The sequence below is a fragment of the Cryptomeria japonica genome, chromosome 4 (assembly GCF_030272615.1).
Source record: "Cryptomeria japonica chromosome 4, Sugi_1.0, whole genome shotgun sequence".
Taxonomy (NCBI): domain Eukaryota; kingdom Viridiplantae; phylum Streptophyta; class Pinopsida; order Cupressales; family Cupressaceae; genus Cryptomeria; species Cryptomeria japonica.
This window is the reverse complement of record NC_081408.1, coordinates 700,183,050-700,210,114: the sequence shown is the minus strand read 5'-3', so window position 1 is coordinate 700,210,114 and position 27,065 is coordinate 700,183,050. Positions and strand designations below refer to the sequence as shown.

The window sequence follows — 27,065 nt, the reverse complement described above, 5'->3', positions numbered from 1 at the left end:
ATTTATTCAAGATTTAACGATCTACCATTAAAATGTTCTAGATATCCATTAAACACTAAAATGTTATCGCACTAATTATTATTTACTTACTAAACGAAAAAGAGATTGCCCATGGTCCAGACATGGAATTGATGGGTATAAGTGGAATTAAAGTCCTAAATGTGACACTATTTTGTTAAATGTAAATACAGTTGTTCGTACGAGTAAATTCGATCGGAATGGTCATTTGTATAATGAGGACTTAATTTACCCATGGTCTGGAAATATGGAATTGACAGGTATAAGTGGAATTCAAGTCCTAAATGTGACACTATTTTGTTAAACGTAAATACAGTTGTCGTTCGTACGAGTAAATTTGACCGGAATGGTCATTTGTACAATGAGGACTTAATGCCGCATCGATATTAGTGAACAGTTGTCATTCGAAAGAGTGGATTCAATTGCGTTATCCTGCTTTCGCGTTTCACTCTTATCCACACACAAAAATAATAAATAATCCCCCAATTTAAAAGTTATAAAATTACGAGTAGGGCACTGGTAACAAGTAGAAAACGTTTTGGGTTCAATTCACCTTGTTATCTTAACGTTCTGCGTTCGATACGTTTTGGTTAGCTAAGGATAACATGGACTTCAGAAAGTTGGAAAGGTTCTGCCGAACAGGCCCAGACTACCGTTTGGCAACTGTGAAAGAAGCGAAGGCTAATCTGGAATGGATAAAGCGTAATAATCTGTTAGAGAAATGGGACAGAGCCCGTCTTCTAGATGGCTGGATCGGAGGTGCTGGTTATGACTTCAATGTCCAAGTGGGTTTCAGAAGCTGTCTTGGATACATGCTAGTCGTCGAGACACCAACTCCAGAAATATCCAACACAGGTCTGTATTGACATCTCTTGGCTTGATTAACTAGGGTAAAACGTAGTTGAATGCAGATGACAAATTATATTTACTGAAAATTTCGAGGTTTCAAGTTGTGTTGATGTTGCAATGTAAAGCACTAGGCTGACAGTTCGTCTCTTATCCACAAAAGGTAACAGCGATCCGGCCTTATATTCCAACGTTCCCTTGAGTAACGAGGGCAGGAGTGCTGCTTTGTTCTTGTGCTGTGAAGACTGGAACTACGAGGTCCTTCATTGGTTGATTGAGGGCCATAAAGACCAGGATCGCAGTTGGAGTTGGGGGATCGCAGACGAAACAGAAGCGGCAAGCAAACTAGTAAGCGCAGTGGCGAGGGAGTTGCACGGTGTGTGCGAAAAGAGCAGAGTGCCGGAATCGGAATTTTCGTGCGCTTCTATGAGAGCCTTGACGATCACCATTCAAGATTCCGTGCGGGATAAAATTGGAAACGATATTTTATCAAAGGCGTTATTGTCGACAGAGCTCTTGGACATTGGCGATCGATGTTGGGAGGATATGGGGTTGACGGAGGATTTGAAGAGGTTTCGGGAGCTTGCATTCAACAGAGGCGAGGAGTTGTCTTGGGAAGACGTGGGTGATAGTGTCTGCTGTTTTGCGGCAGACGTCATGGCTGTGGTGATTGTAAGGGAGTGCTGCAAGCTCCTGATGCGTCCACTAGCAGAGAGAAAGAGGATGGACGATCACGCATTTGTCGCATCAGTAATTGCCTATGGCCACGAGCACTTAAGCAGAAAATTCTCTGGCACTGATAATTTAGGGAAGCTTGTAGAAGCAGCAGCAAAAGAGGCGGCGGGCAGTTGCAAGCGGTTTATTGAGATTTTCCGTGACCAAGGGTACGGAACATTCAGCTATAATGGCAAGTCTGTTGTTGTAAACACCTTTCTTGTTCAGGCAGCAAAGAAAGGCGATGTAAATCTGGTAAAAAGATTCATTGAGAGTGGAGTAAAGCCCTCTGAAACAGATGATAAAAGAGGAGAAACGGCATTGCACCATGCAGCAAAACTGGACGATGAATCCAAGGGACTTGAAATTGCGGAAATGCTACTTAAAAAAGAAAGACTTGCAAACGCATTTGACAGTAAAATGAGGACTCCTCTACACAGAGCTGCTTTCTGTGGTCACGCCAGAATGTGCAGTCTCCTCCTCCTCAACAACGCAAACATGAGTTCTAGAGATAAGAATGGTCAGACTCCACTACACCATGCACTTGGGCGTGAGCAGCAAAATGAAGAGGTGGTTCGTGTTCTGATTGATGCAAAAACAGACGACGGTGTTGAAGAGGATGCTCGCCTGGTCGATAGCAAAGACAAGAATGGGAAGACGCCTTTGGATTTTGCTGTTGAGTGTCAAGACACCAATGTGAGAATGGTGGCATGGCTGCTGTCACAGTCCAGAGAACCACAGTCTTATTTTAAGAATCTGAATCTCTCATTGTATCTGCGCGAGTCTTCGCGAAAAGGCTATCAGCCTCTCGTTGAAGAGCTGCTGAAGGAAGGCGCCAATCCTCTTGACCCAGACAATGAAGGAAAGACATCATTTCATTACGCTGCCGAGGGTGCAGACGACTCGGTGGCATGGAATATTATTTCAGTGTGTGGCGTAAATGAGGAGCTCGTAAAAGCACGAGATAAATACGGAAGAAATGTGCTCCATGTCGCAGCTTTCCTTGGACACAAATACCTTTGTTCTAAACTTTTAGAGCAAATCCCAAACATAGATACCAAGGACCGTGATGGACAGAGTGCTATATACTATGCAGTCGCTGGATCTCATGACAATAACGAGGTTTTAGACATATTTATTTTCGGAGCACAAGGCACAAGTCAAGTTTTTCTCAAAGATGATAGAGAAACAACGCCCTTGCATTTGGCTGCTGAGAGAGGCAATCTAAAAATGGTAGAAAAGCTGCTCTCGGATAGGGCAATTTCAAGAAAAAAGCGCATTAACTATGTTGGGGCACCAGACGTACTGGGTCAGACGGCACTACATAAAGCAGCAGGTGGAGGCCACAAGAAAATTGTGAAAAAACTTCTCGACGAGGGAGCCCAGCCATTAAGAGAACGCGACTGTGACGGCAAAACAGTTCTGCATTTTGCCAGTCAAGCAAAAAATGGTAAAAATGCCGAGGCAATAGCTAAATTGCTTCTGGAGAGTTTTGAATCTGATAAACAGAAAGGCGACGGATGTAAATCCGATAAAGAGAAAATTCTGCTTTTGTATGCTTCCGCTGTTGGAATTGGTTCTGCGGAGAAAAGTTCAAGCCCCAATTCTCCGCTTAGGACATATCTTGTCAACAGAAGAAATGAATTACTGGGATCACGAGGGGAGAATAACTTGAATTTGCTTAGATTGGCAGCAACATTAGGCAATATAGATATGACGAGCGAGCTCCTCACCAGGGGCGCAAACATTGCTCTTATTCGCAGTAGGAAATGGATAGACTCTCTTTCAGAAGAAGAAAAGAAAAATGTTGAATATGGTATGCTTGTTTCTACATTTACCTTTTTTATTTTTTCATTTTTGTTTTCCTCGTCAAACAAACGATGTGTGCAGATCTCAATATACTCTGTTTTTTTCACAGTTCTCATGCAAATTGACAATATTGTTGAACAAGGAACTGATAAACCGGCTCTGTCGGATAATCTTGGTAAGTTTGATCTAGTTTACTAAATGAAGATGCATAAAAATTCAGCGGCAAAATTTCTTAACATTTTCTATTCTAATTCTGGGTAGGTCGAGGTGCTTTCGCCAATGGCCTGGCCGCATTATTTTTGAATCCTTTTGTAAAATCTCCCATTACCGTCGGAATCTCGGGAGAATGGGAAATGGGAAAGTCCAGTCTCATGGTTCAGGTAATGATTAGGTTAAAGCTTTCTACAATTTATTATGTTATTTGCTGTTGTTTCTAGGTTTGATTGTGTCTGTGTTTTTTTATCAACATTTCAAATCACTCTGATTCATCATCAGAATGATAGAGAGCATTAAGAAGTAGAGAAATAAATTGATGAAAGAGTAGAACTCTTTCATCAATTTATTTCTACTCTTTCATCAATTTATTTCTCTACTTCTTAATGCTCTCTATCATTCTGATGAAAATGTTGATGAAAAAACTCAGACACAATCAAACTCAGAAACAGCAACAAGTAAAATGATTAGATTAATAAATATTTTAAGGCATTTGCTTAGGATATTACATTTTTAGGGCATGATTAGCTTTTTACTTCGCATTTTTAGGGCATGATTAGGTTTTTACATATTTGGGCATTTACTTCCCATTATTACATTTGTTACTGACCTGAATCATTACGGCTTCCAGACAGAATCCATTCTTATAAAGACAGCGGCTCAGTCAGCATTTTCATATTCATTTCACAAGGAAGATTTTCCTGGAGCAAGAGAGTCCAAATTATCCGCAATTGGGGAAACCAGGTGTAAGAAAATAGCGGATGCGTTAGAGAGTTTACAGACAAAGAAAAGTATAGAGAGAGAATCTAAACCAGTATGGAAATGGTTAGAGGCGAAATGGAGAGATGGGCTTGCAATTATTCAGAAGATTGGAATGTCTATGAAAACGGGTAACGGAAATTCCACAGCAAAGGTAGACGCACCCCCTACATTCATGGATTAGCTGCTTTTACTTACAGTTACGTAATCAATTCGTAGAATAACATTTACGGTATGGAATCAACATTAAATTTTAAATTTAGATATAAATTTAGTGTAAGGATTTTGTTTTTTTAAGTAGGTAATGTGCTAATAGCCATTCACAACACATTAAATTCTAGATTTCTTGTGAAATATTTCACATGAATTAATAATTGTTAATTTATTTATTTTTAATTAGAAGAGTTGTGTAATTGTTTTTTTTTTTACTATTGTATACGTGTAAAAATTGGTCAAGAATTTTTTAATCATTAATGCATCTATGTGTTGGTAGTAGGCAACACTTCTAAATGACTATTTTTTGATCTTTGTACTTGTAAAAATCAGTCTCATAGTTGTTGTAACTACTTAGAAGCTTAAACAATAGCTTTAAGCTCTTAAGTCACATACGAAAAAATTCATAAAAATTTGATGTACCATTTATTTAAAGGTGGGAAGTTAGGGTGATCAACTATTGGACCTTGTCCCCTAATGAGTTTCTAAACTTAGAAGGAAAATGTGTTGTTCCTTAATTCTTGTTATGTGTGTGTGTGTGGAGACACACACACACACACAACCTATAAGGTGAGAAGTTAGGGTGGGCAACTATTAGACCTCATTCCCTAAATTTACAAGGAAATTATGTTGCTCCATAATTCATGTGTTAAAAGAATAAAGTAGAGGAAAAAAAATATGCAAGATAAAGCATCCCAAGGGTAAACTATAGGATTGACCTTGTCTTGAGTAAGCATAGATTCATCACAATTTGATAGATGCAAATACAATTTTAAACCCCTATTTTCTTTTTATCGTCAAGCATGATATACAAAGAAACCTTCATCATCAATAATTCTAAATTGACATGGATCTAATCACATTCAATTTTTCTCTTTCATTTACTATCTCATCTCTCATTTAGTTTGGGTTTTGTTTAGTTTAGTTTTATTTATTATTTGATAGACTCTAATTTAGTGAATGGTGTTTATTTTTATCATTTTGTATCTCTTAATTTTGAACGCTTCTAGTGATTTTCTCCAAGGTTTTGCCTCTTTTTCAATTTCTAATTTCTAGATTTATTATTTTGAAATTATACGCCCTGTATTTAGATATAAAAGTTTCTCTATGTTGTATGAATCCCTCCTTATCCTCACCTATGATGCATGCTAATTAATTTTCTCAACATTGATACTCTTTTCAATTAGATCTATCATAATGATATCTCTAAGATTTTCTCTAAGAAATGATGGCATATTTATGTTGTTGTCTCTTACCTCTTTTAAGTTTATATACCTTAAACTTATGATAGCACTTATTCTATCAAACTGTACATAAACAATATTGAATTGATTAATTCTACTTGTAGACATATGATATTAGTTTAATTTTCAATTTATATAAAAAATTGATGTATTTAATAAAAAATTTTATACTCACAATTTCTAATGTATTCAATACATCATTATTATATGAGTCTTACAAATTTTTTGTTGTATAAAATAATGTATTTTAGTTTTATACCAACCAAATGTAGGTGGCACCACTTGGGTGTGTTCTATTCAATCAATCCAACTCATAAATTTCATTTAAACCTCACATGACTTTGTTGTAATTGTCAATTTTGTAACATAATTTTTAATTTTTTTTATGTAAACCAAAAATATTTGATAATAGAAAATAATACACATTTCAACACATGAATTCTGAAGTAATGCTTCTATTTTTTAAAACCAAATAACATTGAACATTAAATGCATATTCTTTGAGATTATATTTTATTTTTTCTCTTATGTTACAAAATTTTCATTGGCTTATTCTCTTTCCAGAGAATTATTGTTACTATTGAGAATAAAAGGTGTGGGTTGTTTATATATATACACCTATATCACTTGCATTTTATCTCATTTGATTCTCATATGTAACACCTTATTAGAATTTTTCTTTGGTTTCAAAAATGATTACATTGCAATCAGTATGAAAGTAGTGACAATGACTAGTGTCATTTTTGTTGTGGCTTCTTTATTATCGTTTCTAATTAAGTGCTAGGTTAAGGAATTAACCATATTAAGTAGCTTGGTCATCTAGCTACAATTCTTCCATTCTCACCATATGGTGTAGGAATGTTTTATACCATATGCTAAGGACAAAGAGTTAAGATGGTGATATGTAAAGAAATTATCACCCATAAACTCTTAATTTTATAATAAAGTATATTACCAAGAATCAGATTAGAGAGGAATAAAAAAAAAAAAGTAATGTTCCGGTATTAATAATTTAGTCAAAAAAATGGCGTGTTTTTTCAAGGATGCAAAAATCTCTAGGGTAGGGGAGCAGAGATTTCCAATGCAGGCCTCAGGTAGCGGACAAGAGGAAGGTCCTCGACGACTAGGGATCCCAAATCCTTGACTTAGCGATTGGCATTTATGCTATTCCGTTGGGTCAAAAGAGGAGGGGGCTTCTTAAAAAATAGCACTAGAGTTGTTGAGATTTTTGAGAAAAATTTGAAAGTTGATGGTCCCATGGAATTCGGCTTAAAAATTTAAGCTCTCAAATTTATTGAAGCTGGTGGTCTCATTGATATACTACCTTTGCCTTCTATACTATGTGCAGTGATTCCTCCAAAAAATATTTTTAATAGAAATTTAAACTAAATGTCTTAAAGTGGCACATAACAACTCTAAGCTCATGGGCCAATTAGCCCCACCCCATTTTCACCACCTTAAATTTGCAAGTCTAAAAAGTAGGAACTTCTATTTTTAAGACAATATTTCAAACAATCTTTTTTTTTTTTTTCCTTCATTGAATCTCCTCTTTCTAAGAATTAGAAGTTCAAGCCCCTCCGTAAGTTTAAGCCCCTCCATAAGACTCCACTGAAGAGAAAGGCCTCTTAGGCTGGGGTCCCATGGAGGGGGGCTTCCTTAAAAATAGAGCTAGGGCGGCTCAATTTTTTTAGGAAAAATTTAAACATGGCTGTCTCATGAGTTTTGTTATGGAACCAGTTTAAAAATTTGAACTACTAAATTTAAGGAAGTTTGAGCACAAAAAAAGGTAAAATTAATTAAATAAATTTCATTTTCCCTCTTCATTTGATTTTGGTGGGAGATGGAATGTGCAGATCATTGACAAGTGACAAACAAAGTTCCTAAGCTGGTGGGGCAATTTCTAGCCCCACCTTTTTTTTTTGCCTGCTTCCTAAAAAGTAGGGGCTTCCTTTTTTGGGGAAAGATTCCAATTAATCCCATAGAAGAAAAAACATTTGCTCATAAGATCATTTCTTCAGACCCCAGCCTAAAAGGCCTTTCTCTTCAGCGGAAGCAACCAAGCCATAGGCGGATCTCGTTCGGGAAAGGATTGGCGATTTAAGAAGGGTTTCTTCCATCAGAACAGGAGCGGCGAAAGGATGTAGAAACCCCGATCCAGCAAGGCTATGGTCATTCTAGCAAAAATCATTCAATCGGCGATAGAGCGAATGTCAAGTTGCGCTTTATTCGCAAAATGGTGTAGGCTAGGGATGGACGATAATAAAATCGCGAGCTGGTGGTCGGATCAATGAGGAGAGAATGTCGGGGTAAAATTCATGCCCAAAAGTTACCTCTCTGTCGAATTTAGCTCGAAAGCTCTTTAAAATGCTATCTTGAGGGAGATATCACAATCTAAGTATGGGGTAGGCGTTTATTTCTTGGATTAGCATCTGAATTTCGACTCTCTTTCGCATGGAATGTAAAGCATTCCTGTTTGGTTTAAATTACCCAACCTCCCTGTGGAATATTGGAACGCAGAGGCCCTCTCTTTGATCAGAGAAGAGCTAGGATCGTTCATTTGTTTGGATAAGAATCTTCTATGAAGCAATCAAGGATCTGTTTAGAAATCATTCCGAGGGGCACAACCTAGGGGTAGTTCGAGAATTTTACAGGGGCAGGCCTCTGGAATCAAAGAATAGAGATGGAAACTCCAACGATGGTCTGCGGAAAATGGAAAGGTCTATGGCACTCGAGCATTGAATGTGCTGTAGAGAGATATGATTCGCCTTCTTCAGGGGATTGGAAGCGGATTAAGCATGCTGAAGAAGACAAAGTCATGGCCGATATGGAGAAGGAAAAGGATAGTTCACAAGATGTGGTCATTCCGGACTTGCAACCAGAGGATGAATGAGTGAAGGCAGCGGAGGCCGACCGTTGGAAGATCTCGACGCAATGGAAAACATAAAAATTCTTCCCACATTCACAGCTTCGACAGAGGAGAATCAATGCCAACTTCTGAATGAGATTGACAATTTATGGAAGTGGGTTTAATTTAATGGAGCTATCCAAAGATCTGAATGAGGTCTGGAGAATTTTGTGATGTGTGAAACACTCACTCATGATCCAGAATATGCCAATCAGGAGATGGGAGATTTGCAGGAAGGAGAAGAAATAGGAGTGGGGACGACTCTGCCACTCCAAACGCAGAGGGGAGAGAAACTTGCAAATTTTCTTTTTCATCCAGTGGATACGTCAAGAATCAAGCAAAAAAACGCAACTTTTGAGGTCTCCAGACTACGGAGAAGGGAAGAGAAAGGGCAGGAAAACTAATATACAAGAAACCCAATCATAGAGTCAAGGTCCCTAGCTCAGATATCTAAATATAAAATTTTGATAAATGCAAAGGGATGTCATTGATAACTTATAAGTTATGTAAATAATACAATAATATATCTTCTTGAATTCTTAGGGATTTTATCATTTTTCATGGTATCATAGAAAATATTATATTATTTATACATCCCTAAGAATATGTTTGTTATTTGGATTGGATTATGTTGTTCAGATTTTAGTGAACAATTTAGATTGTGTGTAATTTAATGGAGATCCTTTATCATTTGCGTGGAGCGTAGTTGTGCTCTTGGCAATTGGCTGTGGTGATTAGGCAGATTCTCTGGTTGTGCAATTCCTTGGAAACTGCTATTTTTAGTCACATTCTTAGGGAATGCAATGGAGTGACTGATTGTTTAGCCAAACGGGCTTCCGATTATGGGCAGGGCTGGTATATTGTGGATAAGGAGCAATCATCTCCCGATATGTCTCATGTGTTGTACCATTTAGTGGAGACTAATAAGGCTGTGTAATTTTTTCTACTGAATATTTGTTGCATCTCTTTCTTTGTTGTGATAAATTTTTACCCTTCTTTTAGTTAAAATTATTAAGAATCATTTTAAATATTAATTTATATGATATCTAAGTTTATGCATATACTAGAAAAATGAAAAAAATGGTTATATAGTTGGAGTTGCAAATAATACAAGTCCATTTTAAAAATAAATTAAAAAGAAAATTTCCATATACTGCAATGAAAACAAAGGTGCCAATATTGTGAAGAGATAGGAGTTGTCTGGAGAGGTAAGGGCGTAGTAGAAGGGTCAAGGTGTGTAGAAGGGAAACCAAGAGCTATTGCGTGAAAGGGGAGTTGAAAGAAACATTAGAACAGGGCAGAAAAAAAAGAAGAGACATTTCAAAATAAAAAGATAGCTGCGCCAAAGATTGAGAAAATTTTTTCAGCGGGGGAATTAAAAATAGAGAGTTTGCTACGCAATGAAAGAGGAGAGAAGATAGCTGCGTAGGAAGAAAATGAGGTGAAAGTAGAATACAAGTCAGCAATTAACTTCTAATCATAAATATAGAAAGGGAGGCTCCAAAAACATAGTAAGAACAGAGCCTTAGTATAAATCGGTTGTCCAAATCAGAATAATAGAGGATTTGAATGAAGGTAGAGGCTTGTTTATTTAATTCACAGAGAATTGTACCTGTACCTATGAAGGATTTGTATTGATAACTTGGCAAAATTTTAATAAACCAATTTTTAAGTTCTTCAAGTTTGCAAATATGTTTGTGTGTGTAAGCTAAATGAATTGAAGTTTAAAGTGTACGATTGCAATGTTCCTTGTCTGATAAGATTTAGGAATATTGACCTGCGTTAATTGGTATCATAGCCGGGTTGTGACTGTGTTGAGGAGAAATCTTGAGAGAGTTGTAGGTGGGAGAACAAAGGAGAAAACCTTTAAATTGCAAAGGGCAGCCAACATGGGATATAGCGGACAGGGTCATAGAGGTAGAGGACCGAGACTCATGGAGCCTGAAATTGTGGAGGTGGCAAGAAATTTTGCAGAGACAATAAGAGGTAACGCAACATGATTGGATGCAATAGAGACAATTCAGAGAAGAGGAGTCCACATGGAGGACATAAGTGAAGATGAGGAAGAGAGACTATTGAAGAAGTAATGAAGTGCATCAGCTAGGGCTTGAAAAGCCATTATAAGGATAAATTCTAAATCCTGTTTTGATCTTCCAAATTTCAAAGGTGGTCTAAATGAAGAGGAATTACTAGATTGGATTATCGAAATGGAAAAGTATTTTGAGTATGACAATACAAAGGAAGACCAAAAGATCAAATATGTGCACACCAAGTTGAAGGGACACACATCTCTATGGTGGGATCATTTATAAACAGATAGACAATAAAGAGGAAAGGATATTTAATAAGATCATTGGATCAAATGGTAATGAAAATAAAATAAATTTTTTTGCTAGCAAGAGAGGAGTGTTGAGGAGTACATTGAAGAATTTTACTGGTTAAGCATAAAAGCGGTCATATAGAAGATGATACTAAACAACTCTCACAATATTTAAATGGTCTATGTATATCCATCCACGATCAAATGAGTTTGATCAATGTGTATAGTGTAGAGGAAGCATACCCATGTTTTCTTAAAGGTAGAATATAAATTGAACAAAAAGCAACAAAATAACAACAAAATAACTCTCGAGGTAGAAGCATATTTTAATAGTCTAGTAGTGCTGAAGGTTCCCAAACCGAGCAAGAGAGAGAAAACATGTCAGAAAACTAAGTTATTGTAAAAATCATATTCATAATTTGCAAAAATGATAATATTCAACTTTCAAGTCTCAAAATGTCATGACACAATGAAAATTCAAATTACAAGCCATATGGGATTTAATCTCTATATTCATCTTCATTTGAAGCATGAAGCCCAAGCCCAAGGTCATCATATGGTTCAAATTCAGCATCATTTGAACCATAATCTATTGGAATGCCACTCCCACTAGCTATGTCTCCCTCAAGTTCAACAATTGCCTCATCTATAAAGACTTGGGCCAGCTGTGCAACTGTAGCATCAACACACTCAGGAGCTAGATCCCAATACCTTTCTGCACCTGCATTATATTCAGGTTTTTTATGTGACAATAGATGAAGATTGGAGTGTATGTAGACAAAATTCTCTTCTTTCTTTGCACCCAAATGATTACGTTTGACTGAGTGAATGAAGGAGTATGTACTCCAATTCCGCCTAGCTAAAGAACTTGCAATCTCTTAAAACATAATTAGAAATTTATAAATTATAAATACAAATGGCCAAACTCCCTCAAGGTCCAATATTTCTTGTCTCCTCATTTGAATATATTTTTTTAAAGACAACCCTATAGCTAGTAGCAATCTCTACATCTCTATATAGTAGCACCCTCCTTGGTGTTGCAAGCATCTCTACATTATGAAACTTTGGTGCCAAAGAAAATGCTAAGAGATGGAAGGGGGAGGTCATGTTGTTCCAATGATCAACACAATTTTTTTACACAATTTTGAAAAAAAAGTTTGTTGGGTCGTTTTCCTTTTTTCTATATTATTTTCTCTCATTTTGTCCACCATGCAATCCATGCGATCATAAATTTTACCCAAACATGAGCCATCAATATTAGCATACTTAATGCTCATAATTGGCTCGACGAAATTCAAAACATATTCCACACTGTCCCACCATTTCTCATCAAGGATTACTGCTCTTACTTTTTGAGCTCTTTTTGTGCTAGACTGCTTCCATACACTCCACAAGGTGTTGATGACCATAGAATTCAAGACCTTTCTCACCTTCACAAGTCATCTTAAGGCAAGCGTGTGAGACACAAATTGTGTTTTGGCAACCTAACATGACATTAAAAAATACACATCATATATCAACTATAAAAAATAGAAACTGAAAAATTAAAAGAAGAGAGCAATGGTGGACATAGCTCCACAAGAAATAAGTAAAAATAAGATCTGGTGGAAGAAGAGGGCAATTGTTCTAGTCTAATGCTGGAAGCGAAGAAGAAATAAGTGCTTTTCAGTGGTGGAGATCGTTGTAGGTAGTTTTCAACATGTAAGAGTGATTCAATCACTCAACTCTATTCTGTAAGCTATGCGCACAGATTTTTCTATCCAGTGTGTGTAATATAAAAAGATTAAAAACGAGCAAAGAAACGAAAACAAAACAAAATAAAGAAATAACAAGAGACAACACACGATTTATAGTGGTTTGGCAATTGCCTACGTCCACTCTCAAGAAAGAAAATCTTATCTATTAACCGAGATCTAATTATACACAGTACATAAACTGCACACATATTTATACATATATTCAAGCATGAGACAAAGAGTTTGGGGAAGGCAAACAATCATGTGACCGTTGGACTTCATATACCCAACATAATACAGAAACATCTAGATGAATGAGTAGTCAACAGCACTAGAAACTTGTTTGTTGTTTGTTCCTGTTGCTTTGATTAAATTATGTTTGAGTTTTGACTTTAAGTTTTGATTGTGTGGAATAGATTGATATTTTGTCAATTTCAGTGACAAAATGTTTTGCTCTATCTAATGGTCCGGTGAATCATTGAAAATCATTTTAAATATTAATTTGTGTGATGTCTAAATTTATGCTTATATCAGATAAATGAAATAAATGGGTACGTAGCTGGAGTTGTAATAATACAATTCCATTTTAAAAATAAATTAATAAGAAAATTTCTATATGCTGCGATGAAAACAAATGCACCAACATTGCGAAGAGATAGGAGTTGTGTGGAGAGGTGAAAGGGCGCAGAAGAAGGTCAAGGCGTGTAGAAGGGAAACCAAGAGTTGTTGCGTGGAAGGGGAGCTGAAAGAAACGATAGAACAGGGTAGAAAAAGAAGACACATTTCAAAATAAAACCATAGCTGCGCCAAATTATGAGTACATTTTTCAGCATGGAAATTGAAAAGGAAGAAAGAGAGTTTGCTGCGCAAGGAAAGAAAAGAGAAGATAGCTCCGTAGGGAAGAAAATGAGGGGAATGTACAATACAACTCACCAATTAACTTCTATGCATAAATAAAGAAAGAGAGGCAGCAAAATGAGAGTAAGAACAGAGCCTCAACATGGAAAACAAGGCGAAGATACTCTTGGTATAAATTGGCTGTGCAAATTAGAATAACATGAGAGGACGTGAATGAAGGTAGAGACTTGTTTGTTTAATTACAGATAATTGTACCTGTGGTGGATTTGTATTGATAAACTGGCAAAATTTCAATAAACCAATTTTGAAGTTCTTCAAGTCTACAAATATTTTTGTGTGTGCCAAATTGAAGCATATAGCGTATGGCTATAATGTTCCTTCTCTGATAAGACTCGGGAATATTTGACCTGCATTAGTTTTATATCAGCTTTCAAAGACTTATAGATGTTTTTTTCTTTAACGATTTTGGATAAGGACTTTTTATGTTCATTTGTCATTGGTCTATCACAAAACGAGATTCAAAATTTTGTTATGTTTGCATCCAGAATAAGTAATACATGTAATATTTATTTCCGTTCAAAGAGAAAACATATATAATAGCTGTAGAAGAAATAATTGATCCAGATATAATTAAAATGTTTACTAGAGTGGATGATATTTTTTTCATGGGTTTCTATGTTTTTAAAAGAAAAAGGGGTAAAAATTTATTAATCACAAAGAATGTATACAAAGAAATAAGATCAGAAACCTTAGCAAAGGCCAATTATTAAACTACCATATCCTTGTCCATTAATTGATCTAACACACCAAAAGATCCAAAGACAAAGAACTTATGTCAATTATGTTCCATCCCTTCAAATGATGAGATGCCCACTTAGCCAAACAATTTGCTACACCATTCGATTCTCAAGGAATATGAAAAAAATAAATAGAATGAAAGAACCCACTCAAGCTGAGAATTTGTCGAAGAACCTGAGCTATCCGCCAGTTAACCCCATCCAACCTCGTCATAGTCAACATAGAAACCATCCCCTTTGCATCAGATTCACGGATAACCCTTCACCAACCTTGAGCATAAGTTGTGTGTACCGCATACCAAATAGCAAGAACTTCCATAAAGTTATTGGTGTGAAACCCTTTATACATAGAAAAGAAAAAATGAACCTCTCTGTAGCTATCACGACCAATACTTCCTATCCCTACTAGACCAGGATTCCCTTGAAAAAAACCATCAGTATTAATCTTGAGAACTCCAAGAGGAGGAGGGTGCTATCTACCTATTGAGAAAATGGTGTCCCAACCTTGCATTTACATGAGGTTACTATTTGTAGTAAGTTTTCATTTGAGCATGAAATGGTGTGAAATTCTCCCCAAAGTTTCTAGTTGGCTAGATAAGCATTCCGGTAAATTTACATCGTAAGATCACAACTAGTTTTGACGATATTAATTTTTTTTCGTTTTGGAGGGGTCCAATGAAAGGTTTAAATTTGATTTTGAGGACTTTAGAGACTCAGAAATGCCCTAAAAGGTGGGCATAAAGGGTGTAACCATTTATTAGGCAATAGAGCAATTTGCGAGCTTTCTGACGCTTCGAACAGTTCATCAATAGGACATACGGTTCTCAAGTTATGGCCTTCGGAAGTTTGTACTCCTGAAATAGGAAATATAAAATACATCAGACACATAAGTGAGTTGTAAAAAGGGAGGGATATGTCACAAGATATCTAGAAGGGAGATAAGGTCGGCTACACCTTATTGGGTGGTTTTAGCCCATGGTTTTGTAATACTGTTTGACAGTTTCTTGTATTGTATCTCCTATATATGAAGTGTGCGAGATAGAAGTTGTGTGTAAGTCATATAGCTTATATTGAGTTACTTCCGAATCTCTGATTAGTGGTACTCCTACGAAGAGCTTGTTCTACAAGTATATTGTAATCTATTTTAATTGTTGAATAATATATTGGGCGGCTTTTGGAGTGTGCGTTTTTTCTCCAAAAAAAAGGTTTTCCCCATGTAAATCACTGTGTTATGGTTTGAATGTTATTATATCTATTTCTATTTTCTGTAAGTGTTGTGATGATCTATAAAAGTTTTTTGCATTACCCTCCTCTCAAGGTTAGTGTAGGAAGTTATTCTGGTACTTAACTTCCTTACAAGTGGTATCAGAGCTTGATCACCTTTGGTTTCAGCTGTGGGTGGTTGGGTTTTTTGAACTAATCTAGATTTGAGTGGGAGCTTTTGCAGAAGACAATTTTTTATCTTGTTGCAGGAATTTTCAGATGGCAAGTTCGTCAAGGAAAATAGAGGTAGAGAAATTTAATGGAACAAATTTTGAGATGTGGAAGCTAAAGATGGAAGATCTGCTAATAGATCAAGATCTATGGGATGTTGTTGATGTGAATATCCAAAAGGCCTTTGACCCTACTGCGGCGACTCAGTATGATGTTATGGATCGAAAAGCCAAAGGTCTAATCAGACTGTGTTTGGTAGACTTTGTTCTGATCAATGTCCATGAAGAAAACACTACAAAGAAGCTATGGACTAAGCTTGGTGAAATGTATCAAGCGAAATCTTTATTAAATCAGATTTTCTTGAGGAAGAAATTGTATTCTTTGAAGATGGAATAGGGTGGACGAGTTGCAGACCACCTAGAAGCATTCAATATGTTGGTGGCTCAATTAGTATCTGTCGGTGTTAAGATGAACGAAGAGGAGAAATGGCAGATCTTACTTTGTTGTTTGCCTAATTTATGAGATGCTATTGGTAATACTTATGTTGTTTTGAAGTCTGTAGATGTGGTGGTTGCTCTACTTGGTGAAGATGTGAAAGAAGGTATCCCGCAATTCGAAGGAGGCCCTAACTATTCGTGGAAGACCTAAGGAGAAAGGCAAGAAGAATGAGAAGCATGATAAGTCCAAATCCAAATCGAGAAACCAAAGTCATTTGCAGGAATTGCAGTAAACCAGGTCACATTTGTAAGGACCGCAAAGAAGAAAAGAAGGAAAAAAAGAAAAAGATTGATTCTGATTTTGAGTTTGAGAAGGAAGACAGTGATGGATTTATTGCAGCTTTGCCGACTCATGCAGGTAATGATGCATGGTTAATTGACTCAGGTGCATCCTTTTATATGATTGTCAATAAAGATTGTTTTTCTGAATATGAAGAATTTAATGGAGGTAAGGTGTACTTGGGTGATGATTCACATTTAGACATTGTTGGTCAAGGTAAAGTTAGAATCAAGTTTTTTGATGGTAGAATAAAAAAGATTAATGGTGTGCTGCATATCCCTGGTTTAAGACGGAATCTGTTATCTGTGAGAAAATTGATAGATGCGAGTGTGCAAGTAGTCTTTTCTAAAGTAGATGTAAGATGATTAAGGGTGCTATGGTAATTGCTAGAGGTGTCAGGTTTGGCACTTTGTATAAGCTAAACGCATATAACACTGTTGAGTGTAACAGTACTTTTGTAAAAAGTAAATCTATGGAAGATTTGTGGGTATCACCTTCAATAGATGGAAATGGCTTTTGGGTACCTGTTGATGTGTATTTCATGCACATGCGAACACAGAATAAAATACCTAAAGGTACCTTATCCTCTCTTGAGCAAAGTTTCCTGACTGCTGAAGATCTCGCCGAAGGATCAGTCGAGGCAACTCCAAGGTTCTTGTATGCAGGTTCTCTACTCATGGATAAGCTCTTTGTGGTATGATGTGATTTTGTTGGAACCACAAGGGGACTTACACTTGATGACTAAACATCTGATTTGTTGGAATCACAAGTCCTATTTACTAACTGGAAGACAAACAAATGGCAAAAGATGTAGGGTTCTGGAAGTCTACTCTACTACCTAGAATGCGAGAAGATGGATGAGTGACTAGGTGGAGTCCTACTGGGCTGGGTCTCACCATTAGGCTTGAACAATTCGATACCAGCTCAATGCGATCTTCTAAGGGTGCTTCCAATATGTTCAAATCGTACACCATCACACACTGATCACCATTCAAGATAATGCATGAACAATAGACGTGTAACGACTTAAGATTAAGCTCATTTTATTCCAGTTGACCACACAAGGCGCACTTACCATCAGCAAGAGGCTAGTGGTTTGGATTAGATGGATTCCACACAGGTGCATTCAACAATTTTCTTCATTCAATCTAATCATCTACCATCTAGAATTGAAGATTCAACAAGAAACCATGCATATTGCAAGAAACGACACACTTCACCATAACTTCAATGAAAATGGAATTTATTTACAATCAATGGCAATAATTTCTTGCCTTGTCCTCCTATTCTAGACTCTAACTGCTATTCTATTTGCTATTAATCATTAGCTATTCTAACCTCTATGAACTAACTATTCACCTTCTAACTATTAATGACTAACTATTAGCCTTTACAAATGAGGAGCTAGGGCTTATATAGTGCCCTCAATACAATTCAATGTCTTCGATCAATTTGAGATCAATGGCCAAGATTTTACAATGAAACCCTAATTAGGGTTTGTTACAACAAACTTAATTTTGACCAATGAAATAATTACATTATTTGGACACATGTCTTCTCTGGAATATTCGACCAATGGATAGCCGGGGTAGGTACATCGAAGTTAGTGCCATTTTTGATGAGTCAGGTACATTGAATCTGGACATGCTGAAGTGGACCAACCCAACTGGAGGAGTGATGACTGGGATGCCACCTTGTGTTTCCTTCAAATGTTGGACTGGAAGAGGTCGTCCTTGATGAGGCTGGGCTGGAGAAGGTCGTCCTTGTTGATGCTGGGCTGGAGAAGGTCACCTTTTAACTGCAAGACAAACAAAAAGATGATTAAGGACACATGATAAATTCATTTCAACATAGCATTTTCAACTTAAATCATCAACGAAAAGATATCAACATGAAACTTGCCCAAGATTTTCTTCAGGAATAGATCCTATAAGAATTTCGCCCTAGACCCTTTGGAAGGGTTAGGAGCGAATTTCCAACTTTAGCCCAAAATTCACATTTTTGAAGGTCAAACATCTTTCCAAGGCATTCCAAATAGCTTTTCTCACCTTAGTCCAAGCCTGACTTAGCACAAAATTTGGAGAAAAGGATGGTTTTAGTGATTTTAGCTCTGGACCCTTTGGAAGGGTCAGGAGCGATTTTCAAGTTTTGAGCATGTTCCTCCGTCCTTTCAACTTCAATTCTCCTCCAAGACTAAGGACACATTGCCTCACTCCTATCTAGGCCATAAAAATCAAAATTTTAACTTGTCTTGCAAAGAAAGTAGGTGATCCTAGGATTTTCGCTCTAGACCCTTTGGAAGGGTCAGAAGCGAAATCCTTGGTTTGGGATAATTTCCATCATTTTCCAACACCAACTAGCTTCAAAAGGCAAGAACATGTCTCCTCGCACCCATCCAAGCCATGAAAACCTAACATTTGAGTAGACTTGCAAGGAAAATAGGTGGTTTTAAGATTTTCGCTCTGGACCCTTTGGAAGGGTCAAGAGTGAAAATCACTTTTTGGCTCAATTCCTTCAAGTTTGATAATTATTGACCATTCAAGGACATACCTAAGGACACCTCCAATCTTGACCCACACCAGACTTGGCATAAATTTGAGGGAAAAGATAGGTTTTGCAAAATTACGCTCTGGACCCTTTGGAAGGGTCAGGAGCAATTTTCCTTTTCTAGCCCAAAATCATCATTCTTTCAATCCCAATCTTCTTTACAAGACACATTTCATCATTTTTCCTCCAAGGAACAAGGATTAAAGCCTAAGCAAGGTCAAAAAACTAGGTTTACAAGGAATTTCGCTCTAGACCCTTTAGAAGGGTCAGGAGTGAAATTTCCTTTCTAGGCTTGAAATTTCATCTTTTGTTGCTTTCCATCATTCCTCAAGGCAAGAATATGTTTATCCTTCCTCCAACATGCCTTGGGCACTAAGGACTTGGCCTAACAAGGAAGACAATGAGGTCCATGAAGATTTTCGCTTTGGACCCTTTGGAAGGGTCAGGAGCGATTTTCATGATTTGAGCTTGATTCTCCATTTCTCCAACTCCAAACCACCTCAAGAGGCAAAAACATGCTATCCCACTTCCATCTACGCCATAAAAAACTAAGGACTTGACCACCTCCAATGGAAAAATAGGTGTTTCTAGGAATTTTGCTCTGGACCCTTTGGAAGGGTCAGGAGCGAAATTCACTATTTGGCTCAAAATCCTCCACTTCTCAATGCTTTCAAACATTTCCAATGGCAAAAGATGTCCATCCTTCCTTTCAAGGTGCCTTGCAAATCAAAATTTGGTCAAACTATGGAAGAAATGAGTCTTAGGTAGATTTTCGCTCTGGACCCTTTGGAAGGGTTAGGAGCAAAAATCTCCTTCTAGGCTAGATTACTCACTTTTGAAACTCCAAACCACTTCAAGAAGCAAACTTAGATCATTTTCCACCAAGGAAGAAGGTTTCAAGGTCAAACAAGGTAGCAAATGAAGTTTATGATTAATTTCGCTATGGACCTTTTGGAAGGGTTAGGAGCGAAATTCTCCTTTAGGCCAAAATCTTGTTCTTCAAAATCAATCAAACTCCCTCACAAGGCAAAAACATACCCATTCATCTCCCATCAAGCCAACACCTAGCCAAAATAAGGAAGAAAACAAGAGTTACAAGGATTTTCGCTCTGGACCCTTTAGAAGGGCCAGGAGCGAAAATCATGTTTTGACCTTGATTCTTGATTTTTCAAACTCGAATCTTCCTTGGGGGGCAAACATAGATCTTTCTTCATGCATCTTCACCTTGGTCCTGACTCTTGCTAAAGGAAAAAATGAGTGTTTCAAGAATTTCCCTCTGGACCCTTTGAAAGGGTCAGGAGCGAAATTCACATTCTTGGCTAAAATCTTCACCTCATCCACCTTTATCACCTCCTAAAGTTAGAACATGTCAAGACACCCCCAAACATGCCTAAGGAACTATGAAATTGGTCTTGACAAGTGATAAATTGAGGTGCACAAAGATTTTTGCTCTGGACCCTTTGGAAGGGTCAGGAGCGAAATTCCTAGTCTTGGCTTAAGATCCTGACTTCATTTTCACATTTCTTCATTCAAACAAGCATTTTTGCCTTCATTCAAGCCTAGGAATGCATTAGTTCTAGGTTCTGGTCAAAGTAGAATGTCTTATGGAGAATTTCGCTCTAGACCCTTTGGAAGGGTCAGGAGCGAAATTCGCTTTGGACCCTTTGGAAGGGTCAAGAGTGAAATTTGACTTTTTGAACTCTCCGTCAGGATCATTTTATGGAATATAACATTTAAGTATAAGAAACTTATACTTTAAGTTATATTCCATATATACTTTCAGGATGTTTGAGAGTGGTTTTGGACCTCCAGGAGTTATATTGCAAAATCTAGTTTTTGGAGGATTATTCAGTTTTCCAGACTTAGTCAAATTTCAAGATTAGGACATTCCAGACTTAGCCAAATTTCAAGATCAGGGCATTCCAGACTTAGCAAAATTTCAGGGCATTTGAAGATTAGGATGACATTCCAGACTTCATCACTCACCAACTCGACCTAACTCAGACCTTCAAGAATGATACCCACTCACAAAGCAAGACACAATTAGCAACGAGAGCAAAACTAGGCCCTAAGGAAGACTCTCAAAGCAACCCTAATTCTGGGGCCCTGTGGACTCACCCTGGCTTAAGCAAAGCCTGCAATCCAATGCTCCCCTCGATAGCACTCATCTTGCAAAGGCTAACAGACAAAACCCTAAAAGACCTAGAAAACAAACCCTAGAAAGCAAAAAGCAGGGGTCCCCATTTGCAATGGGGCGATGTGTGAATACATCACAACAGTACCTAAGGGTGCTCTTTCTTCTGAAGCAAAGTTACTTGCAGAGAAGACTATGTTATGGCACCAGAGGCTTGGCGACATTGGAGAAAAAGGTCTAAGGACCTTCAAAAATAAAAACCTTGTTGAAGGTTTGAATGATTGTAATCTTAAATTTGATTTCTATGAGCATTGCATTTATGAAAAACAAAATCGCGTTCAGTTTTACTCGAGCTCTCATAAAACTTGTGGTGTTTTGGATCTTATTAATTATGATGTGTTTGGTCCTGTAGATGTTCCTTCGATTGAAAAATCCACATATTATGTTTCATTTATTGATGATTTTAGTAGAAGGATATGGGTATATTTTTTAAAGAGTAAATCTGAAGTTTTAAGTCCATTTAAAGAATTTAAAGCATGGTTGAGTTGTAGACTGGAAAGAAAATTAGAAGTTTGAGGATTGATAATGGCAGTGAATTTTGATCTAATGATTTTGATAGATTCTATTAGGACTTTGACATTAACAGACAAAAGACAACCCCGTATTCTCCACGATAGAATGGAGTTGCAGAAAGAATGAACAAGACACTGATGGAGAAGGCTAGGAGTATTGTGAGTGGTGCTGGTCTAGAACAAAAGTTTTGGGTTGAAGCTGTTGCCATTGCTTGCTACCTAATTAACAGGTCTCCTACATCAGCTCTTGTTGAAAAAATGCCTATGGAAGCACAAGCCTTCATTGAGACATCTTAGAGTTTTTGGTTGTGAGGCATATGCACATGTGCTAAAGGACAAATAGACAAAGTTTGAAAAGAAGGCTATGAAATGTATTTTCATCGAGTACAGTTATGGTGTGAAAGGATACAAGCTTTGGGACCCTATTGCACAAAAGGTAATTCATAGTAGATGTGTTATTTTTAGAGAAATTAAGTCTCCTTTTGTTACATTGCAGCCAGAACAGACTCAAAAGGAAGATGTGATTCAATTTCTTTTTATACCTAAAAGAGTTGAATCAAGACCCCTAGATAGGCAAGAAGTTGAGTAGAGCTCATCTAGCTCTAAATCTTCAGAAGAAGAGGAAGAACCTCCAACTCAGCTTGTTCGAAGATCTACAAGACACAGGCAACCACTATAAAGGTATTAACTTGATGATTGGAGATGTATTTTTGCTTTGAATACTAATGTGGATGAACCAAAATCTGTAGAAGAGGTATTAGGTATGAATGATGCAGAATCCTAGAAGAAGAAATGACAACTTTGAAAAATAATGATACGTGGGATCTTGTACTGTTGCCTAAAGGAAAGAATCTTGTTGGTTGCAAATGGGTGTTCAAGAAAAATATTGGTTCAGATGGAAGCATTGAGAAGTATAAAGCAAGGTTGGTTGCAATGGGTCACTCTTAGGTTGAGGGTGTTGATTATGGTGAGATATTTTCTCCCGTTGCGAAAATGACATCCATTATATTTTTGCTTTCTATTGCTACTGATTATGATTTAGAGGTTGAGAAAATGGATGTGAAAACTTCTTTCCTTACTGGTGATTTGGAGGAGGATATTTATATGACACAACCTAAACACTGTGGTGAAAGGTAAACGTAATTTGGTCTATAAATTAAATAAATCCTTGTATGGCCTCAAACAGAGTCCTAGGACATGTGGTACTAGAAATTTGATACATATGTGTTGAGTTTGGGATTTGAGCGTTATAAATCAGATCACTATGTTTACTATAAATTTAATGGTGATCATTTCCTATATATTGCATTGTATGTTAATGATATGTTATCCATTGGTAAAGGGAAATGTATGATTTCAGAACTAAAGTTTGAGCTCGCTACTAAATTTGAAATGAAAGATCTTGGTGTAGAGAAACACATTCTTGGATGGAAATTAGAAGAGATGGACTGAATAGAAAGCTATGGCTAGTCCAGAGTAAGTACATGAATTCTGGGTTATAGAGGTTCAACATGCACGATTGTTGACATTGTGTGTTCCTTTTACAGTTGGAACGAAATTATTTGCTGCAGATTGTCCTACATATCCATCGGAGATGGAAGACATGAGTAGAGTGTCTTACCAAAGTGTAGTTGGAAGTTTGATGTATGCTATATGGTCTATACTAGACTAGAACTTGCCCAAGCAGTGGGAGTTTTGTCCTGGAGATATACGTCTAATCCTAGTAGAGTTCATTGGGATGCAGTCAAAAGAGTCTTCAAATATTTGAAGGGTACCTTAGAGTATTCTTTGTGTTATCATGGTAATTCAGTTGGAGACATGATTTCCCTTGATATTCATGGTTATGTGGATTCAAACTGGGCAGGTGATATTGATAGCAGAAGATCCACCAGTGGTTATGTGTTTACTTTATTTGGTGGTGAAATTAGTTGGACGAGTAAGCGATAGGAGTTGGTTGCTTTGTCAACTACTGAAGCATAGTATATGGAAGCTACTCATGCTTGTAAAGAGGCCATTTGGCTTAATAGACTATGTTTAGATATTGGAATAAAACAAGGAGCCATGACCATTTATTGTGATAGTTAGAATGCGATCTGCCTAGCTAAGAACCCGACATTATATGCTCAGACCAAGCACATTGATGTTCAGTATCATTTTGTCAAAGATATGATCGAAGATGGCAGGGTGAAGCTGGTTAAGGTAGAAAATTTGATGAATGTTGTAGATTTTTTAACTAAGGCTATGAGCACAGAGAAGTTCAAATGGTGCTCGGAGTCTATAGACCTCATGACCCTTAGTAATTGATTTATTGTGTTGATACTCCCTTTTCTCTTACAAGGTGTTCAACAAGTGGGGGATTTGTTGGGAAAATGGTGTCTCAACCTTGCATTTACATGAGGTCACTATTTATAGTAATTTTTCATTTGAGCATGAAATGGTGCAAAATTCTCCTTGAAGCGCTTTTGCTTGGCTAAATAAGTATTCTGGTAAAGTTATGTCGCAAGATCACAGCTAGTTTTGAAGATATTAAATTTTCCGTTTTGGAGGGGTCCAATGAAAGGTTTAAATTTGATTTTGAGGGATTTAGAGGCCCCGAAGCACCTTGAAAAGTGGATGTCCTCTTACAAGACAATAGACCACTTCATGAGCTTTTCGATTCTTCAAATGGTTCATCAATAGGACACACGGTTCTCAAGTTATGGCCTGTGGAAGTTTGTACTCCTAAAATAAGAAATATAAAATACATCGGACACATATATGAGCTGTAAAAAGGGAGGGACACGTCAAAGGGAATCTATAAGGGAGATAAGGTCGGCTACGCCTTATTGAGTGGTTTTAGCCCATGGTTTTGCAATACCGTTTGATGGTTTCTTGTATTGTATCTGTTGGTGTAAATAATTATTCATCTTGGATATTATTACACTATACTTAAGTTTACTTAGGATAATGCATTTCATAGTAGTTTGGGTATGAGACACTTGGGTGTTTGTGCCACATTGGGATAGTGTGTGTAGGAGAAATTCCACCTTTTATGGTGTTGATTTTGTTGTTACACTCCACTCTTGTTGTTACACTCCACATTCAGTGGGTGATCCACCTCATGTGGACTATTATATTATTTCTCCTACCTACCCACACCTATTTCCTACCTACCCTTGTTTCTTATTGAGCCACATGTCATGTTTGTGTGCTCACATATCCCTAGCCTTGCCTATATAAGCAAGCTCATCTTCATTGTATGTAACCATTGAATCATATTATTGATCATTTTCTATTGATGAGAATATAGTTTATTCTTGTCCCATATTATGTCTCTATTTTGTACATTTCATTGAGCTCTTGATCTTGGCAAAATCTCACAGTATCTCCTATATATGAGGTGTGTGAGATAGAAGTTGTGTGTAAGAGTCATATAGCTATTGAGTTACCTCTGAATCTCTGATTAGTGGTACTCCTATGAAGAGATTTCTCTGCAAGTATATTGTAATCTATTTTGATTGCAGAATAATATATTGGACGACTTTTGGAGTGTAAGGTTTTTCTCTCAAAAGGGTTTTCCCCACGTAAATCACTATGTTATGGTTTGAATGTTATTATATCTATTTTTTTTTCTGTAACTGTTGTGACTATTTGTAAAAGTTTTTTGCATTACCCTCCTCTCAAGGTTAGTGTAGGAAGTTGTTCCACTACTTAACTTCCTTACACTACCATCTCTAGCAATTTTTTCCTTGACCTACCTATGCCTCTTCTTAATAGGAGAACCAACACCTAGAACAAGGAAGCTAAATCTCCGATAGAAATCCAAATCACCAGTGACCACAAGACGAGAAAGGTCACATTTAGCCCGAACCGTCTCCTGAATGATTCTCTTAAGTAATTCTATAATTTTAAATTTAATTTTGTGCATAATTTTATAATTTTAGATTTAATTCTATGCATTATCTATGCTATTTTGAGAAGATCCTAAAGTTGTTAAATACTTAGCAAACAAATATGTTCTCTTTTTCAATGTTCAAACGCTTGATTTATTATATTCTTTTTTGTTAATTTGAGTATGCATTATCTATGCTATTTTGAGAAGATCCTAAATTGTTAAATATTTAGCAAACAAATATGTTCTATTTTACAAAGTTCAAACACTTGATTTATTGTATTCTTTTTTGTTAATTTGAGCTTTACAAATTAGAAACTTTCTTATGTGAGAGTAGGAGCAAGTTGGGATGGAGATACAACTCTAATTTTTTCATAACCAACAAGTTCACTTCACTTCTACTCAATTGCTCACAATTCATTTTGTTAGTTACATAAATTACATTTTCCTATTTATAAGGTACTATTAGGTTCATCCTAGGAATGTACTTTATGTAAATGAATATTTGCTGTGATCCAAACATGATTAGACTAGTTTGGGTATGTCAATTCACCCTAGAGTATCCAACAATATAGATTATAGTTTTGTATTTAATTTTCACATTTATTTTTATGCTTTCTTTAATTTCTACTATCTATTTAGAATTTGGCTACAAAATATCATCTGTTGGTTATGAGTAGTCTTATATTCTTGAAGTATGTGCTAGTGTTAAATTAATTGCAAAATGTTATTGTTTAGAGCACATCAGTTTTGATGCCTTCAACCTTCTACACTTTTTAAAACTTTATCTTCAAGGAAAGAAAGATTTGGACTAAAATTGTGATGAATATCGTCATTGAATTTTAAGTTACATTGAATCTATTTGCTTTACCTTTCATTAGTTCATTGAAAAATTTGAGGTGATAATTGGATTGGTAGAAAATTAATTGAAAACAATTTACAAGAAATAGTCAATTTAATAAAATTTGTAACATCCAAATATTACATCTCAAATGAGTAGTTGATACAAAATGTAGTATATATTATTTAATAAGTTAAATGTTTGGTTTACTCAAATCTAATATTTCACTTGAATTAATTGAACAATTATTTATAAATATTTATATTTTTCATTTCAATTTGGAGGAGTTGGATAGTGAACTCACCACACCTCAAGATTACTTGGAAGGCAATAACTTTCTACAAGAGAGATAATGGCAATAATAGCTTGCTTGATTATCGATGCTTGAATGATTGATTGAATATGAAATGTACATAAGATAGCCCACATAGAAAGACAAGGATGAGACATAGGATTA

At 36.6% G+C, this 27,065-nt stretch overlaps 1 protein-coding gene across 2 annotated transcripts in view; it reads left to right on the top strand.

The window, feature by feature from the left end:
- The first annotated feature begins 513 nt into the window (after positions 1–513).
- Positions 514–27,065, top strand: part of LOC131071677 (uncharacterized) — a 72,757-nt gene continuing 46,205 nt past the window's right edge. For both annotated transcript variants that reach the window (XM_058007615.2, XM_058007614.2), the window contains exons 1-5: positions 514–873; positions 1,028–3,394; positions 3,497–3,562; positions 3,649–3,767; positions 4,232–4,513. In XM_058007615.2, the coding sequence (XP_057863598.2) occupies positions 624–873; positions 1,028–3,394; positions 3,497–3,562; positions 3,649–3,767; positions 4,232–4,513 (3,084 nt within the window). In that variant the 5' untranslated portion in view covers positions 514–623. The remainder of the gene's footprint in view (positions 874–1,027; positions 3,395–3,496; positions 3,563–3,648; positions 3,768–4,231; positions 4,514–27,065) is intronic.